Source organism: Centroberyx affinis, unplaced genomic scaffold (assembly GCF_046629955.1).
Source record: "Centroberyx affinis isolate AG114_WGS23_722 - 3 ecotype Tasmania unplaced genomic scaffold, CSIRO-AGI_Caff_v1 ptg000946l_1, whole genome shotgun sequence".
Taxonomy (NCBI): Eukaryota; Metazoa; Chordata; class Actinopteri; order Beryciformes; family Berycidae; genus Centroberyx; species Centroberyx affinis.
The window spans coordinates 1-15,858 of record NW_027279520.1 but is presented as its reverse complement, the minus strand read 5'-3'; the positions used below and the strand labels follow the sequence as shown (position 1 = coordinate 15,858).

Below are 15,858 nucleotides of genomic sequence, written 5' to 3'. Positions count from 1 at the left end.
AATGATGGACTGTGTAACTCTATGCACTCTATGCATTTCCTCTATGCACTGCCTCGTAGCACCTATGTCCTGTCGGAGCAGAATTTAGCTTTATGGCACTTACTCTCGTTGTTCTCTCCTGACTAGATCCTTGCTTGTGTTGTATTAAAATCTCATGTGTACGTCGCTTTGGATGAAGCGTCTGCCACAGAGCCGGCCCAAGCCTTTATGGGGCCCTAAGCAGAATTTGATTTGGGGGCTCCCCACCGCCTCGGCGCCGCCAATACTATTGACTATTGTCAATGCTTGATCATTCGCACACCTACTGTAAATCTAACACACCCATTATCAATTTTATTAGTTGTAGCTGTGTTCTTACATCATACCAATGTCAGCCTGGCATGTTTTTACCCTTCTATGGTTTTTAATCTTAAAAGGTACCAAACTCACAAGAGTGGTCTGGTGTTAATTTGCACTTTAATATTCAAAGTGATACAGTACTAAGTGGCATACTGAATGTGGTGTACTGAAAAGTAACAAAATAAACCAGCAGACAATGCCTAAATGGTCTGTTATTCTTTTTTCTTTTAGGTTTTGTTACCTTGTAGGGCTATATTTTATTAAATAAGGAAATTTGTTTGGTTGTACTGTTCAGTAACTTGCAAAATAGTCTTAAAAACCAACATGAAAAAGAATCCGTGATCGTGATCCTGCCTGAAAAAAATCGTGATATGACATTTTTGCCATATTGCCCAGACGCCCACCTGTAATGCAAACATACCTTTATCTTTCTGTTTTTTCTCATCTTCTGTTTTCTTCTTCTTTCTTTTCTCTGCTCCAGAAGGATATGTCCTTTTTTGCAACATTACTTTTTTGCTGCATCGACGCAGAGGAGAGGACTGTAACCTAACATTAGTCTGACTTACTGTGCTTGCATCAAAAGTGCGCATTGCGTATGAATGTGACACCAGCTCTGACAGAGGCAACGGGAATTGATTAAACCAGTAGTATTAGCTAGCCAGCCCGTTAACATAATATTGTGTTTTTGTATGATTACCATTGACATAATATAATATATCACAAAAAAAAACATTTCAAGCGCTCTTGGGGGCCCAAAGCAGCCGCTTAGTTCGCTTATGCCTTGGGCCGGCCTTGGCCTGCGAAATGGGAAATTGCAAATAAAACTTCCTCAAAAATATGATACAGAAAACTGTTGTGTTATCTGAGACAAACTGGAGAAGCATTAATAAAATTTAGCTAGATTTAAAACAAAATTGTCCCCCCTAGACAGATTGTGAAGAGGGGACTACTGGTGAAAGTTTTCAGCCAATTAGCTCTATCAGAATGCTGAAAACCCATAATTTTTTCAATTAGTGATGTCTGATAATTGATCAGTAAATGAATGTGTGGCGTGTGTTTGAGTTGTGGGTGAGTGGATATAGATGTTTGTCAGATGGAATAATAATGGGTGGTGTGTGGAAGAGAGGAAAGTGGAGGGGGGGGCTTGAGTCCCCCTCCTATAGCCTACATAGGAGCCCATAATTTCTCGCTACGCCCCTGTGACCGGGCCCATAACTGAGTCTATACTCTGATCATTCAAGCTAGTTAGGCTGTGCCATTTCTCCAAATGTGCACACATAAGCCTCGCTGCCAGTTTGCTCGGCTCACACAGTGACAGATAGTTGTCGGGTCGGGACAGGGGGTAGCTAGGCTATCTCGGAAATAATCTGCCCACGCGTTAAGCTGCTTTATCCCCGCCAAGCCTCAGCCGAGCAGTGACTTCATCTCGGTAACGAGTCAGACGGGAGTCGGAATTAGAGTGGGAGAAAAAAGTGAGATCCATAGGTTGAGAGAGATAAGTTTGAGAGATCTTTCAGTGTGACAGTTTGTGGCTTGATTCCTCCACACTGCACCCAGACCGACAAGGCAGAGCACAGTGTGGTCCGGGTTTGTCGCATGGAGAGCTGACTGGACCCCCAGACAGACGGTCCTGACCTGAACCTGCTGCTTTGTTTAGACTGGGAGCCAGGTGGCAAAGCGCGAGGACACACTGGGAATTTAACCACATCGGGAAGCTGGCAACGGTGATTTGGGCATGGAAAACACCGGATTTTGGATATTCCTGATAACAAGTTGTGTTATTCAAGGTAGGCGACCTCATCTTTCTTAGTTTTTGCCCCCTATAATTCAATACCTCTTATTTACAAAATAACAGGCACTGATGAGGAGGATACAGGTAAAAGCCATTATTGCGTATTGATTTCCCTGTACCAATCACAAAGGAGGAGATGTAGATAAAGAAAGATGAGTTAGAGAAGGATTTTTAAGCTTTAAGACAATTGAGATTGTGCAAAAGGGGCTGAATGATGTCCCTAATTTAGCCTACTTTCAGTGTACAGTGGGGGGTAAACCCACTTAAATTCAATTTACCCACATTTTTTGTAGGCTGACACAAATTTATGAGGTAAATTCATAGTATAAATATAAATGACAAACTGTTATAATTTAGGCTACAAGAAGATAGGGTCTTTTAAGGGGCAAAGCATAAATTATTTTCAGAGAATGTAATTGTTTTTTGTGAAAATTGGTGGTTGTTTGTATTAAAAGGATCACCGACTGGAGGTCATGGTTTACCCACTTTGTTTATCACTATGTCACTGTTGATAACCTTCTTTATCCCATTAGCTCATTTAAATTATAGATTCAGTATTTTAATGATATATGATAAATATGAATAAGGTGCTGGTAGTCTAGTGTATGTTGACAGAAAAAATTGGATGGGCACAGTATTGTTAATACATAGTTAATTACCAGAGTAATGAATCAATTTACTTCCATCATCAGCATATTAAACCTGAAAACAATGCTGTTTTCCAGTGAACTATACTTTAACAATATTGGTTCATTTTAAGTTTGTTTCACCATTTCTCATTCTCTTTTTTTTAAATCTCAATTTACTAAAAGTTCCTATATTGCTTAGTTACAGTCTTAGCTTTAGTGTCACTTAATAAAGTTGTGGTGTCTGACAGTGTGGGAGCATCAAACTCCTCCTCTCATCTTCACTTGGAAGGAATTTACAGTCTGAAAACACAAATAACAAATTCCTCATGGTCATTCTTGGTTATACGACTTCACACTTGATCTGTGAGGAAGTCAAGTCAGATGTTGGTGTTCCAAAACCATTATAACAGGCTTTATTTTTCCATCTGTACATTTTTCAGTCAATCGGTCAGTCCCACCCGGTTCCCGATAGTCCCACCAGTTCTGGGGTGTTGAATGAGGCGACTAAAGCCTTGCCTGGCTGCAGCAGGTGCGCTGGTGTAATCAGACTAAGATGTGGCCAACCCTACAGATGGCATCCCCACCAGTTTTAGAGTTGTGTGTGTGCTGTTTGAATGAATGGATGAACCCTTGCCTGATTGTAACAGGTGCAGCGGTGTAATCACGCTAAGCTGGAGCCAACCATACAGCTGGCATGAGCCTTGTGGATTTGTAATAAAGGGGGGTATACATATGACGCAACAACAAAAGCGATTGTGGCAACATACGGATGCGTTGAGCTGCTGTGACATCTGCTGTGATTGCTTTTTTCACTCTGTGATAAACCCCAGTGACAGTTGAGCAGTAATTTGTTGCCGTGCGTCTGTGTGTGTGTTGTGCATGCCTGCAAACGCCTGTGCGTGCGTGTGTGTATGTTGGCGTACAGTGTGTAAGGCCATGTGTGTAGGATTGTCATGTTGAAGGACAGAGCTGTGGATTAGAGCCGAAGAGGGACCGGGCAGGGTGTGACAGAGTTACTGCTGCCAGGTCCCAGCCCACTCACTGTCACTACGATGTATCTGTCTTCAGTGAGCTGGAGTGTATTTTGAGCGTCTCAGCAGGCTGTCACTCCCTGTGTATGTTGGTGCCACCGGGGTGATATGAGTGCTGTCATGCGTGTGTGCACAGGCAGACACAGATACATTTTCCCTCATATAAAAGTTGCCAAACCTGCAAAACAGAGACATAGAAAAGGCTGACTGAGACAGACAGACATCCCCCATGAATATCAGCATAATCCACTGTCCACAGCTGGAACACTGGGCCAAACACACAGACATTACCCCAGAGAAATAATCCAGCACATCACATCACAGACACACAGCCCTTCTGGGCTCTTTCTCTTTTGTTAGTATGCATGTCTCCTACGCCGCTCTCTCCAGAGTTGGCCTATTTTGTATCCTGTGTTTTTTCCCTCCTCGTCTGTCCGTCAGTTGATCCTCCTTCCACCGTGGGCCTTTCTTCATCTCTCTCCATCTCCTCTCTTGGGTTGATTCTCCATCTCCTGTCGCAAAACACAGATGCAGCAGCAGTCATCATAATCCTGTGAGCTCCCCTTGAACACTCTCCAAGCACACACTCCACATTCCAACAGTGCCAGAGATTACACACACACACACACACACACGTACACACACACACACACGTGCGCACACAGACCTCAATCAAATACAATAAGAGATTACAATCGATTTAGAAAGTTAGAATAGTAGAAGAAGAGTTTTCTCTGTCTCAGTCGAACGCACGTTTAGACACACACACACACACACACACAATTTGGCAAAATGGATATCCAAAAGTACATTTCCATTATTGGCAAACATATTGTATTATCTGTTGGTTTAGCGAAAAAAAGAGTCTAGTCGTAGATACTAGTATACTGTATATTAATTATTATCACAAACAAGTTGAACCTTTGTTACATTCAGGCTATCCATAGTTATGTATTGGGGAGGTTTTATCTTGAGAATATTGTGTGTGTGTGTGTATCTTTGCTCTGCTTCAGGTTTCCCTACACAGTAAGTCAAAAGGCCAAAGACACAAACGCAGTGTGTAATCCCCGATCAATCACAGATTTGATGGTCTAAAGATTAAACAGTTAATCTGTTCTCTCCTCTTTCTCTCTCTCTTTTTTTCATTTTCCAGTCTGTGTAGTCGCAGCCCTCTGGTAACCATGGTGACCCAGTGAGCGAGGTTGAAGTTAGTAGGTAGTCTGTCTGTCTAGCCGTGCGTGGGAACATTGCAGATTAATGTGCTGATCTTTATTTACAGTGCCGGAGCAGACACAGTCTGATATTTTTAGTCATTGACACAGACTTGTAAATACCTTAAATATGGACCTGGTGTCGAGTTTGAGAGATCAGTCGGCTCTCTGATCTCTGCTCTTTTCTGTCCCACTTCCAGCCTTTACCGTAGGGTTGTCTGAAGCTACAGCCAGTTTATATCAAATTACACTTCGGTACAGTGTATTCCTTGTTTATTAAGTGTAAATTACACATAAGCCACCATTACCGGCTGCTCTGTGTAACTGAGCTGATATCAGTCACTCTTCTCCATTTTGAAAGCACTGAACAAAACGTCACACTTTATAACACATAAACAAATTCCAAACAACAGCAATGCAATTCAGTACATAACTGTTTTATCCATCGTCTGTGTGCAACCTTTTAAGATGTTGCCTGTTTAAATTAATTGACAATAAGTTAGAAAAAGCCATCATGCCGGCGATGTGGCCTACAAGAAAACTTTGTCACATCTCATTGTCTTTCTCAGCCACCTGCAGATAGAAGACCAGCACGAGTTAAAAAGGGATACAGACTTAGGATATAAACACAAAGCACAATACCGTGGCGGGATGCTCTTACCGGTCTTGAATGTTGCACATTCAAGTGTGAAACAATATCACTATTGTTGTTATTGTTATGTGGCGTTCCCATGGTCTTCCTCTGCCACTGTTTATGGATCGTTGTCATCTGGACTGATGAGGTCATTTCCCATACTCTAAACAATAGCAGAATATGAATGGAACCAGTGAGAGGAAAGGAAGGCAGGAGAGGGTGAGATGTGGGGCAAACGCAGTCAGAGAGAGGCATGTGTGTATATGTGTGTGTGTGTATGTGTGTGTGTGTGTGTGTGTGTGTGTGTGAGTGTATGTGTGTTTGTGTGTGCACATGTGTCAGAGAGGTAGGATGTCTGTTCCACCCTCACCTAAAGCCCCTAATCAGATCAACTGCAGAGCTCATTGGGGGCAAGTCTCAGTGGGGGAGGTGTGTGTGTGTGTGTGTGCGCGTGTGCGTGTGCGTGTGCGTGTGTGTGTGTGTGTGTGTGTGTGTGTGTGTGTGTGCGTGTGTGACTGATACTACTGGGAAAATGAAAATATTTGCCACAGCTGAAAGATGTTTTACCTCCTCTGGCACAACAGAGTGAGTGTTTTCATGTTTTTTACCCAGGTCTGATGTGTACCCACCGAATACGTAGTCCCATGCAAACACGCATGTATCCGTCTGAATTATACTACATGTATGTAGTGGGCAGAAAGAGGCAGAGAAGCCAGCATAACAATGTTATAAACATGAATTCACCACAGGCTCCCTCACATCCTTACAGACATCTTCATACACCTCAACCATGAGAAAGTAATGATTCGCTTCATAGACATGAATGCTATTCACACATAGCCTACCAATCTCTGTGGATCTCATTATTTTGGCTGTATTGAGCATTATCGAAAACAAATCCTCTCGCTCTAAATGATAGCAAAAATGACAAGTATTCAGTGTTTCCCCAGAGTTTTACTCTTGGCAGGGTGGAAAAGCCTCTGAAATAGATTTTAGACACTCTGGGACGCTAAACCTCTCCATTGACAACCAGACTAATGAAATTCTATTCGGTGGGTTAGTGAAAAGCAGGCTGACCCACCTATCTATTCAGCAGCAGGGGAAACTCTGAGGTGACTGAGCCTCAAATCATCACAGAAGGAGCCATGAAACAGCTCATGAATCTTGCTCTCAGTTCCGCCTAAATCACATAAAATATGTTATTGTGCTGTTGAATCGATCAGTCAAAAAGTGCCAGATCGATTGTGCACAGTTAGAATCACATGTAAACAATATATGAAGAATTTATTTCACAGAGAGATCTGAAGAAAAGTTACATTTTTACCCTCAAAAATGAATGGTAATACAAAGTTTAAACTAATAATGGTCCTTTTTATAGGATTGTAAGCCCACGGTTGAAAAAACGGCAACATTTGCACAGACTGAATCCACAACATTTTAGAGATATTAAATGATGAACTTCAGTCAGGTAATGTGCTTTTTTTTTTTCTAAAATGGATATGAAACATTTTGGAATTAAACTGTCCATATGTAGGCTGTGTGTACAGCAGCAATTAGACCATAACTTATCTCATGCAGATGAATTTAATATCCTAAATGCTGTAATCTACTCCCACTGCTAACCTTCAAGGCCACCCGCAGGCACACATTCACACAGGCACACAAATATGATAGTGGGCATGTAAGGTATTGTAAACCCTAATACAAAGCCATTATATTTATTACCATAACAAAATACATAAGGCTCAGGTTGTACATGGGGATCAGCAGTGCAGATGGTTCCTGTGCTGGTATGATATGTGTGTCTGTATTTGCAGTGTGTATATAAGCATACATGCTCAGAGGTATATATCAAAATGTATTGTTGCAAATTAAATGCTCTTTCAACAGATGTATTAAAAGAAGAGGCTGTACACATTACAAGTAGTAGCTGTACAAGTAGGGAATTCATACACTGTCTCATCGTCATCAAATTGAGGTCTGGATTGTTTGTTTTTGTATTTGTATTGCTATCTTTCGGGTAATGGGAAGCTATAAAGCGCTCATGTGGTGTGGACACTCATTCTCTATAGTTGTTTTACTGAGTATGAATCTCTGTGAATCTGTTTATTTTGTGTCGGAGGCACACACTTAAAATAAGGCTCAAAATTCAATCAGACATCAGTTGAATCTGAATCCTGGTGTTTTTAAGTTTGCTGCTGATTTTATGGCACAACACAAGTTTTGAACCTTACAAGTCTCAAATTAAATTGACAGCATCTTGGATGACAATGTGTTGTCTCATGCTTGTAGGAGGAGACCCTGTGCTATTGAGCAACTGTAATACAGGCCTTCCTCTAAATTGTCTTGGTTAAGGTCTTTCAAACAGCCAGCGGAGTTTTATACTCAAATGCCATTCTTTCAAAGTACTGTGCTGGCTTTTCGGTGGCAGCAGCACACTCACTGTAACCATCAAAGTTTCTGGTGATATTCTTCAAGCTCAGGATGATACGCAGTATTGACTATGGCTCTCTGTACTGATATGGCGTTTTTTCCAACTTTTAATTCTGTTGACCTGTTGAAACAAAACTGTTGTGCCTCAGCCTGACCGATCAGATGATGGTGGTTTGTCAACTGCCTCTCTTCTGTAAGAGCGTATCATAGTTCAGTCCTGACTGCAGGTAAAAAACTATTATGTATAATATTTGATTGCAGGTAAAACTAAGATGTTTACTTATGGCCCGAAATAAACCTTTATATATCCCAAACATACGTTGTAACCATACAAATATATATATATACTTGTAAATATATTAAGCTGGGATCTAGTAAAAAAATATTTGGTATTTTAATTGATTTGGTATTTAACTGATTGTCGTTGTCATTGAGCATCTTGTGAAGAAGTTTAAGGTTACATTTGGGGTTTTATTTTAGAAAAAAAATGTGCTTTCAAGTCCAGTGTTTTATGTTACTTTTGAGTCCAAAAAAAGGCTGATTGCTGCTATCTTTTTATCTGTTATGGATTAATTTATACAAATGCATCTGCTCAGTGTCTTTGCATGTCAGTTCGTCATAGTGTTATGAGATTTGAGAATTTGAAAAGCCCTCAGTTCATCACTTTATTCTAGAGCTGGTTGGTTGTCTGTTCTTGTGCAGACTGAGCCACTGGCTGACTTTTATTCATAAGTTCATTGCTGTTCAGCTTCCTTACATTAATCAGAAATGTGAAGGCCATTTCTGACCGTAGATCCTAAGATTCCCTCTGCATGTTTTGTTCTGCAGAACGACTTGAAGCTAAATGAGCAGGTAACTCTCTGAGCTCAGGAAGATGAGTCTATTGTAAAGTTAATGTCAGTCTATTGCAATGTCTGCTCTTTTGCTCTCCCCCATTTCTCCTCTGTCCACCCCCCCCCCACCCCCTTTTCTCTCTTTTCTGTCTACTCTCTCTCTGTCCCTAAGCAGTTTCATTGAAATGTGAGTAACCAATAGTGTATTGGTGCAATGTACCATGAGGAAGTTATAATGAATAGAATGAGATGCATGAAAAAGATTATGAGCGATTGTGTAAAAACGATTGGGTAATAATAAATAGCATGGTAATAAATAGTGACAATAATAAGTAGAGCTGAACAATTAATCGAAAAAAATCGAAAACGCAACATGTACTTCTGCAATTTCCAAATCCAAGAGGCTGCAACTAATTTCTTAAGAGAGAGGGCGTCCAAAATGGATTTCTGAACAAGGTGTTTTAGTGCTCCAGGTAATCTTTGGTCCATGAATCAAGTACAGTATTGGTGAAAACCTTTCATTATACTCAGACTTAGTAAATCCTAAGATAAGATAAAATAAGATAAGATAAGATATCACTTTATTAATCCCCTTGGGGAAATTCGGGACACTGACATCTATTTTTTTTTTTAACAAAATCACTTTTCTTTAAATAATATAAATAAGTTGTAGAAAATGTATCGCAAGAAAAACGTGATGATATGATATGAATCACAGTTGAAATCACAACTACAATAGTCTGTCAAATAATCGCAATTCGATGTTTTCGTCAATATCTTTCAGCCCTAATAGTAAGATCTACAAACGGTGAATGGCATCCAGAGGTTTTGGGGGTTTTCAGGGTTTGAGTCTCAGGAAGGCTGCTAGGTCAGGTGACGGCACTCAGGAAGAAGCTTTTGAGCTGAGGGACAGTCTTGGTTTTAATAGATTGATGCTGTTTCTCAGAGAAATGTTTCTGGAGATGGTTGCCTGGATGGGCAGATTCAGAGGCAATCCTTACCTTTTACTTACACAGACAATGTGAGACTTACATTGGACTTGATGATGATGGACTATGATCCCCCAGTGCACTGTATTTTTATGTATGTAATAATCCAAATGTGGAAATTACCCTTGGCTAATGGGTTACATCCATGCTGTCTAAGAGGGAATCAATCATGTATTGAGATATCCCAGCCCTCTGCTCTCTGGCATTAAATTGTTGGAACTTTACCAGTTTATGCAAATTTTGGAGAGGAGATGCATGTAATGAATATCGGAAAATGTCTGAAAAACAGCTTCACATCATATTTTTTAAATTACTCCCAAGGCATTCTCAGCAGTTAGAAATGGCCATTGCCATAAGGACATAATTTATTTAGAAAATGTTGCCTAATAAAGTGTCACATTGTTCGCTGCTGCAAAGATATTCCTAAGCTTGCAAGCCAGAGAATTTTGCAAGTCCCTTTCCATTACTGTTGTGAAACACAGTTGGCAGCCCTCTCTGATTAGACGGCCAATAACTTCAGCTGCTGTTGTGATTGTGCCACATGGCTGCAGTGCTTCTTACAATGGACAACAACACAAACCCCTCCAATCCTCTTCTAAAGCGAGCAGGACGCACTTTAGACCAAATGGGTGGACAAGCTCACAAGATCTTCTTGCTTGTGAGGTTAATGTATTACATGAATTATATGTAGCTGTTAGATAGCATTTATTTAGGCATTATGAATGTGTTATTTACCAGATTTCAGGTGAAGTTTTGATGAAGTACGTTCCAAAGTAATATTTGATGAGGATTTTTTTCTTCACCTGCCCAACACAAATCGCAAAATACAACACAATTTCCAATACATACAGTGGAAATACTTCCTATCTGTTTTTGATTGTATTTGTATGTTTGTGTGTGTGTGTGTGTATGAGTGTGTGTGTGCATACATGTGGCTGTTTACATCGGCAAATTACACGCACTCAGATCCACATTCATACTAAATTGCTGTCATCATGCCACTCTATCCATAGTAGGTAGAGCATGAAGATGAGGTGGGAGGTATTTTAAATTTGCAGGCCATAAAAAAAGAAAGGATTTATTTTATTTTGAAATGTCTATGAGGATGTAGAAATATTGATGTTAAGACTAGTATGGATGTAAGTTATTTAAAATGATGGGGTGTGTGTGTGTGTGTGTGTGTGTGTAACCATGCGTGTATGAGAATGAGGGCAGCCATTGTTCTGGGCTGTTTTGTTCAAGTTACCATCATTGTTCCCTACACTTACCATCTAGAATAATACAATTTTTTTTCTTAATGGAGGCTCCCAGATGAAATAAAATCTTACTGACTGTATTCTGGACTAACACAAGTACACACGTGAGCGGTGTACAGTCAAGAGGTAGGGGGGACGGCCTCTGCTGTGGATTTGTTAAAGGGGATCAGTAAGTCAGTGAGAACAGTAGCCAAACAGATCTCCACCTATTTATACCTCACTTTAAGCTGTCACCTTTCACCCCGGCTCACCTCTCACACCGCTGAGACAGGCATCACCTCTGACAGCTCCGCTCACTTAATAAGCTCCACACGCGCTTTACTGACTGTGAGGAGCTTACAGCATGCCGCCCTCCAGCCCTTATGTTGCCAGTGTGTGTACGTGTGCCTGGCAAGTGTGCCACATGAATGTAGATTTTATGTATTCTCTCCCCATGTGTTTCCACCATAGAAATGAATGCCCAGTCCGTGGAGATGGATGATGGGAAGTCGGGGTATGTGGGCTCCAAGGTGGATCTCCGCTGTCGGTTCATCAACAGCGTCCCGCCTGTCAAAATCTCCCAGGTAGTCGCCCACCTGAACGTATTGAAACACATGCAAGTGCAAGCAGACATAAAAACACACACAACCAAACAAAAACAAACAGATGTTCTGTTCATACCCATAGCAACATCTTCCGGATTAACAAATCAGCACTGTATTTATGCTATATACTGTATATTTATGAGACATTTTAGAATGCAAGACCTCAGAATGCAAGCCATTTGAGAGAGCATGATTGAAATACATTGGCTAACTAATGCATGTTCCATTTAAGGTCTCATTCGGGATACGCTGTTTACATACACATTTAGTGTTCTGCTTTGTTATATCACTGTATCCATTCACATCTGCGAATCATTAGAATTCTCCCAGGCTTACCTTCACCAAAGTGGTTTGCCACTTGACTTGAGACACATCATGCAACAATTGCGATAAAGGACAGTAGCCGGGATATCGTGCTTACATGCCCCAGAATCCGGGCTAGTATCGGCATATCCCTGAGATCATATTCAGGTTTCTCAAAACTGGGATTAGGGCTTATCTGGGTTTTTGTAAACGGGATATGATGTTTACATGCGGCAAAATGGGATACTCCAATAAATATATTGTAAAATATTGAATATTGAAATATTGTCCAAAAACAGTTTGAAATATGTAACATGCATGCAGCCTGTATCATAATTTGCAATTGAAATACATTTAATTTGCATTTAACTGTGCACAAGTGGATCTATTTTCACAATCAGTTTGTTTGTTATACTCATTCAGTTAGTTGATTCAGATCTGAGGTCCAGACGAAAGAAATTCTACAGTTAAGTAGTATTACACACCCCAAATCACTCCTTTCATCTCCATCCATCCTTTCCTCTGCATCCATCCATCCTTCCCTCCGCAGGTAACGTGGCAGAAGTTGGTTAACGGCAGCAAGCAGAACGTGGCGATCGCCAACCCCTCCCTGGGCGTGTCGGTGGCGCCTCCCTACAGGGAACGCGTCACCTTCAAGAACGCAGCAGTGCGCCGTCGAACTCCGACTTTGGAAGACACCACCATCACCTTCTCCTCGCTCCGCCTCACTGATGAAGCCACCTACATCTGTGAATACACCACGTTCCCAGCAGGGAACCGAGAGAACACAGTAAACCTCACTGTCTATGGTAAGACGGATGTGTAGCATGTGACATTTAAGCAAATTACAGGTGGAGCATCACTCTGAATTCTGACGTCATGTGATATGTGAAAGAATTATAAACAGCATTTCCATGGTGTCTTGCTTCCGTAATTCAACATATTTCCGGTTGAAACGGGATGTTGAGGTGAGGCATAACGCAGAGAGGGACTGTTCAGGAGTGGTCAAAAGTTCAAAAATGCTTTACGCATAATCTTGAGACAAATTCCTTATTCTTGAAAATGATAGATTCCAGCCACCAGGGCGTAACCATGGTGTCTAGGGAAAAGGATACAGGGTTTTCAGGGTGACAACCAAAACTGCTCTCACCCATGTTTACTTTTTTCATTTTTTGACATTTAATGTTAAATAGGTGTATATGATAATATGGAGAGTTAGCTAACAAGGAGAAAAAGTATTTTTTTGTTTCATTATGACTTTAAGCCCTATTCACACTGGACTAACATTACCCAGGGACGTCCAGGGATTTGTAATAATTGCAGAGATCATCTGTGATTTTAATCCTGTGTGAATCTGTCATGCCTGTAACTTGGAAAGTAAAAAATCCAGTCACAGCCGGTTGTCCCCATAGGCTGAATAGGCAAATGCCTAGGGCCTCATGCATTTTTCTACTTAAAAAAAAAAAAAAAAGTGTATCCTTGAATACATTATGTGCCAGTGATCATAAAACCAATCTAAAACACTGATTCTGGGACCCCCAGTTTGAAAGTCTTCATTTTAAGCTCATGTCCACACAAGTGGAGAGAGCCACATTCACCTTTGTATTTGTTACATTTTATTTTGATGTTCATGTGCTGTATCTTACAAATAATCTTTATTGCTTGATGGTGGGTAGGATTTGTAGAACAGTTTGCCTAGAGCCTCCAGTAGTTTAGAGCCGGCCCTGATTCAAGTGCAAATTACTTACCATAATTCGGTGAAGACAGAGGTCCCCTGATAATACTAAACCTGTGCAGTAATTTCAGACAGAATTTCTTTTTGGTGAGCAATTTCTTCTTCTTTTTCTTCTAGCTGCACAATGTCTTATCTTCGTTCTGCCATGAAAAATGGAGGCAGTAGTGGAATCTACAGAAGAAGGCTTTTAATTCATTTTTGGCGCCAACTTAAAGATTTGCTTTGCTGAAACAGGAAGTGACAAATTATGAAATCTTGACCTTACACAAGTTGTATCCAGATTTCAGCGAATTTCACTGTTCTGTGTGAATCTGTTTTACGAAACGCAGAGGTTGGGGGTGATTCATTAACTACATGGGCTCGCCACTACTAATATTTATATATTTAATATTCCCATGTGAATAGGGCTTTTGACTGTCTCCTTGGATAGGCTGTAATACAAAAAACAACACTATACTATAGTGTATAGTGTCCTGCTTTAAGTAAAGACCTGCCACATCTGAACAGCGCTCGTTTCTTTTCATTGGCTCAGCTCGCCCCACCACTCAGATGAGTCTGTCCACTCCCACCCTGGTGGCCCGGTCATCCAATCTGAAAACACCGGTGGCCACTTGTGTCTCTGCTAATGGAAAACCACCTGGCACCATCAGGTGAGATGTCTGGTTGTGTATCTGTGTGTGTGTGTGTTTATAGTCGTAGCTTTAAGGGGAGACAGGGGGGATGAACCTCTCAATAATAGGAGAAGGATGAATTGTCGCTCCCCAGTTATTTCTGCCTCAAACGCATATTCTGTATTTTTTCTTACTCTGCACTTTAAGAAGCAGAGTTGAGAAACACATTTTGTGGTTTGCTTTGGTCACACATGCAAACACCCTTTCCTCTTTAACAAAAAAAGGAGCCCTTCTCCTAGTTTGAAACTCTTTTTAATGCATTTAAAGAAAATATAAGATAACATTTTTGGTCATTGCATAATTCCATTTGTGTTATTTCATAGTTTTGATGTCTTTACTATTATTCTAAAATGTGGAAAATAGTAAAAATAAAGACAAATGTGGTGTGTCCAAACTTTTGACTGGTAGAGTATCTATGTACGCATCATTGCGTCGTGACTAAACGCTTGCGATCCCTCGCCGATGTGAGCAGGTGGGAGACGAGGGTGCCGGGAGAAGCGGCGACCCGAGAATACCGCAACTCGGACGGAACGTTCACGGTGCAGAGCGACTACATTCTGGTGCCCAGCCGGGAAACACATCAGGAGACTCTCACCTGCGTCACCACCTACAACGACGAGATCTTCACTGACAGTGTCACCCTGGATATCCAGTGTAAGACTCTCTCTCTCTCTCTCTCTCTCTCTCTCTCTCTGTCTCTCTCTCTCTGTCTCTCTATGTGGTGGACAGATTACAGCTCAAGTAAAAATAAACATTAGCACTGAAGTCATGGGGTGTGTGTAGCTGTGTGCCACAATGCTATTAGAGGTTTTAATTTTAGTTCTGTGTGTGTCTGTGTGTGTGTGTGTGTGTGTGTGTGTGTGTGTGCACCAGACGAGCCAGATGTTTCGGTGGATGGGTTTGATGGAAACTGGTACCTGAACAGAGAGAATGTCCAGCTGAGTTGCCAAGCTGATGCCAACCCGGCTGTCTCTCTCTATCAGTGGAGACTGTGAGTACAGCTGTATTTGTATCTGTCTCTGTGTCTGTTTGTTTTTTTGTTTGTTTGTATGTTTGTGCTTAACTCAACTTTACTATCAAAGTGAATTCACCCTAAAAGAAAAGTTCCCATTTAGGCTTTTCGTGTGTGGAAGTTGATGGCTTCTTGTTTTTTGATTTTTTTTAGAAAGTTTCAAAATGAGCCATATGTTCTTGTTTTGTCTGTTAGTCACGCACCCTTCCAGGTGCCAGGTTACTGCTGGACCTGTTATGTCTTTGTCGCTAGTAGCAGGAGCGCAGAGCATGCGCACTGTTATGCAGCTGTAACAATAATAAATGTGTGTTTCTTGTATTGCTTTAGAAAACTTGCCAAACCCCACTCTGTATGCTTCTCTCGCTGCAATTGCTTGAATAAACGAACGTGTTTACCCATAGAGAAG

The 15,858-nt window shown here is 41.1% G+C and overlaps 1 protein-coding gene across 1 annotated transcript; it reads left to right on the top strand.

Moving 5' to 3' along the window:
- Positions 1-2,074: 2,074 nt before the first annotated feature.
- Positions 2,075-15,431, top strand: LOC139646043 (nectin 1a-like; the record flags this gene model as incomplete). Its single annotated transcript, XM_071521943.1, has 6 exons — positions 2,075-2,126; positions 11,598-11,710; positions 12,585-12,843; positions 14,302-14,419; positions 14,913-15,094; positions 15,314-15,431. Coding segments are annotated over exons 1-6 (842 nt in total), but the record flags the coding sequence as incomplete, so codon positions are not given.
- Positions 15,432-15,858: the final 427 nt, after the last annotated feature.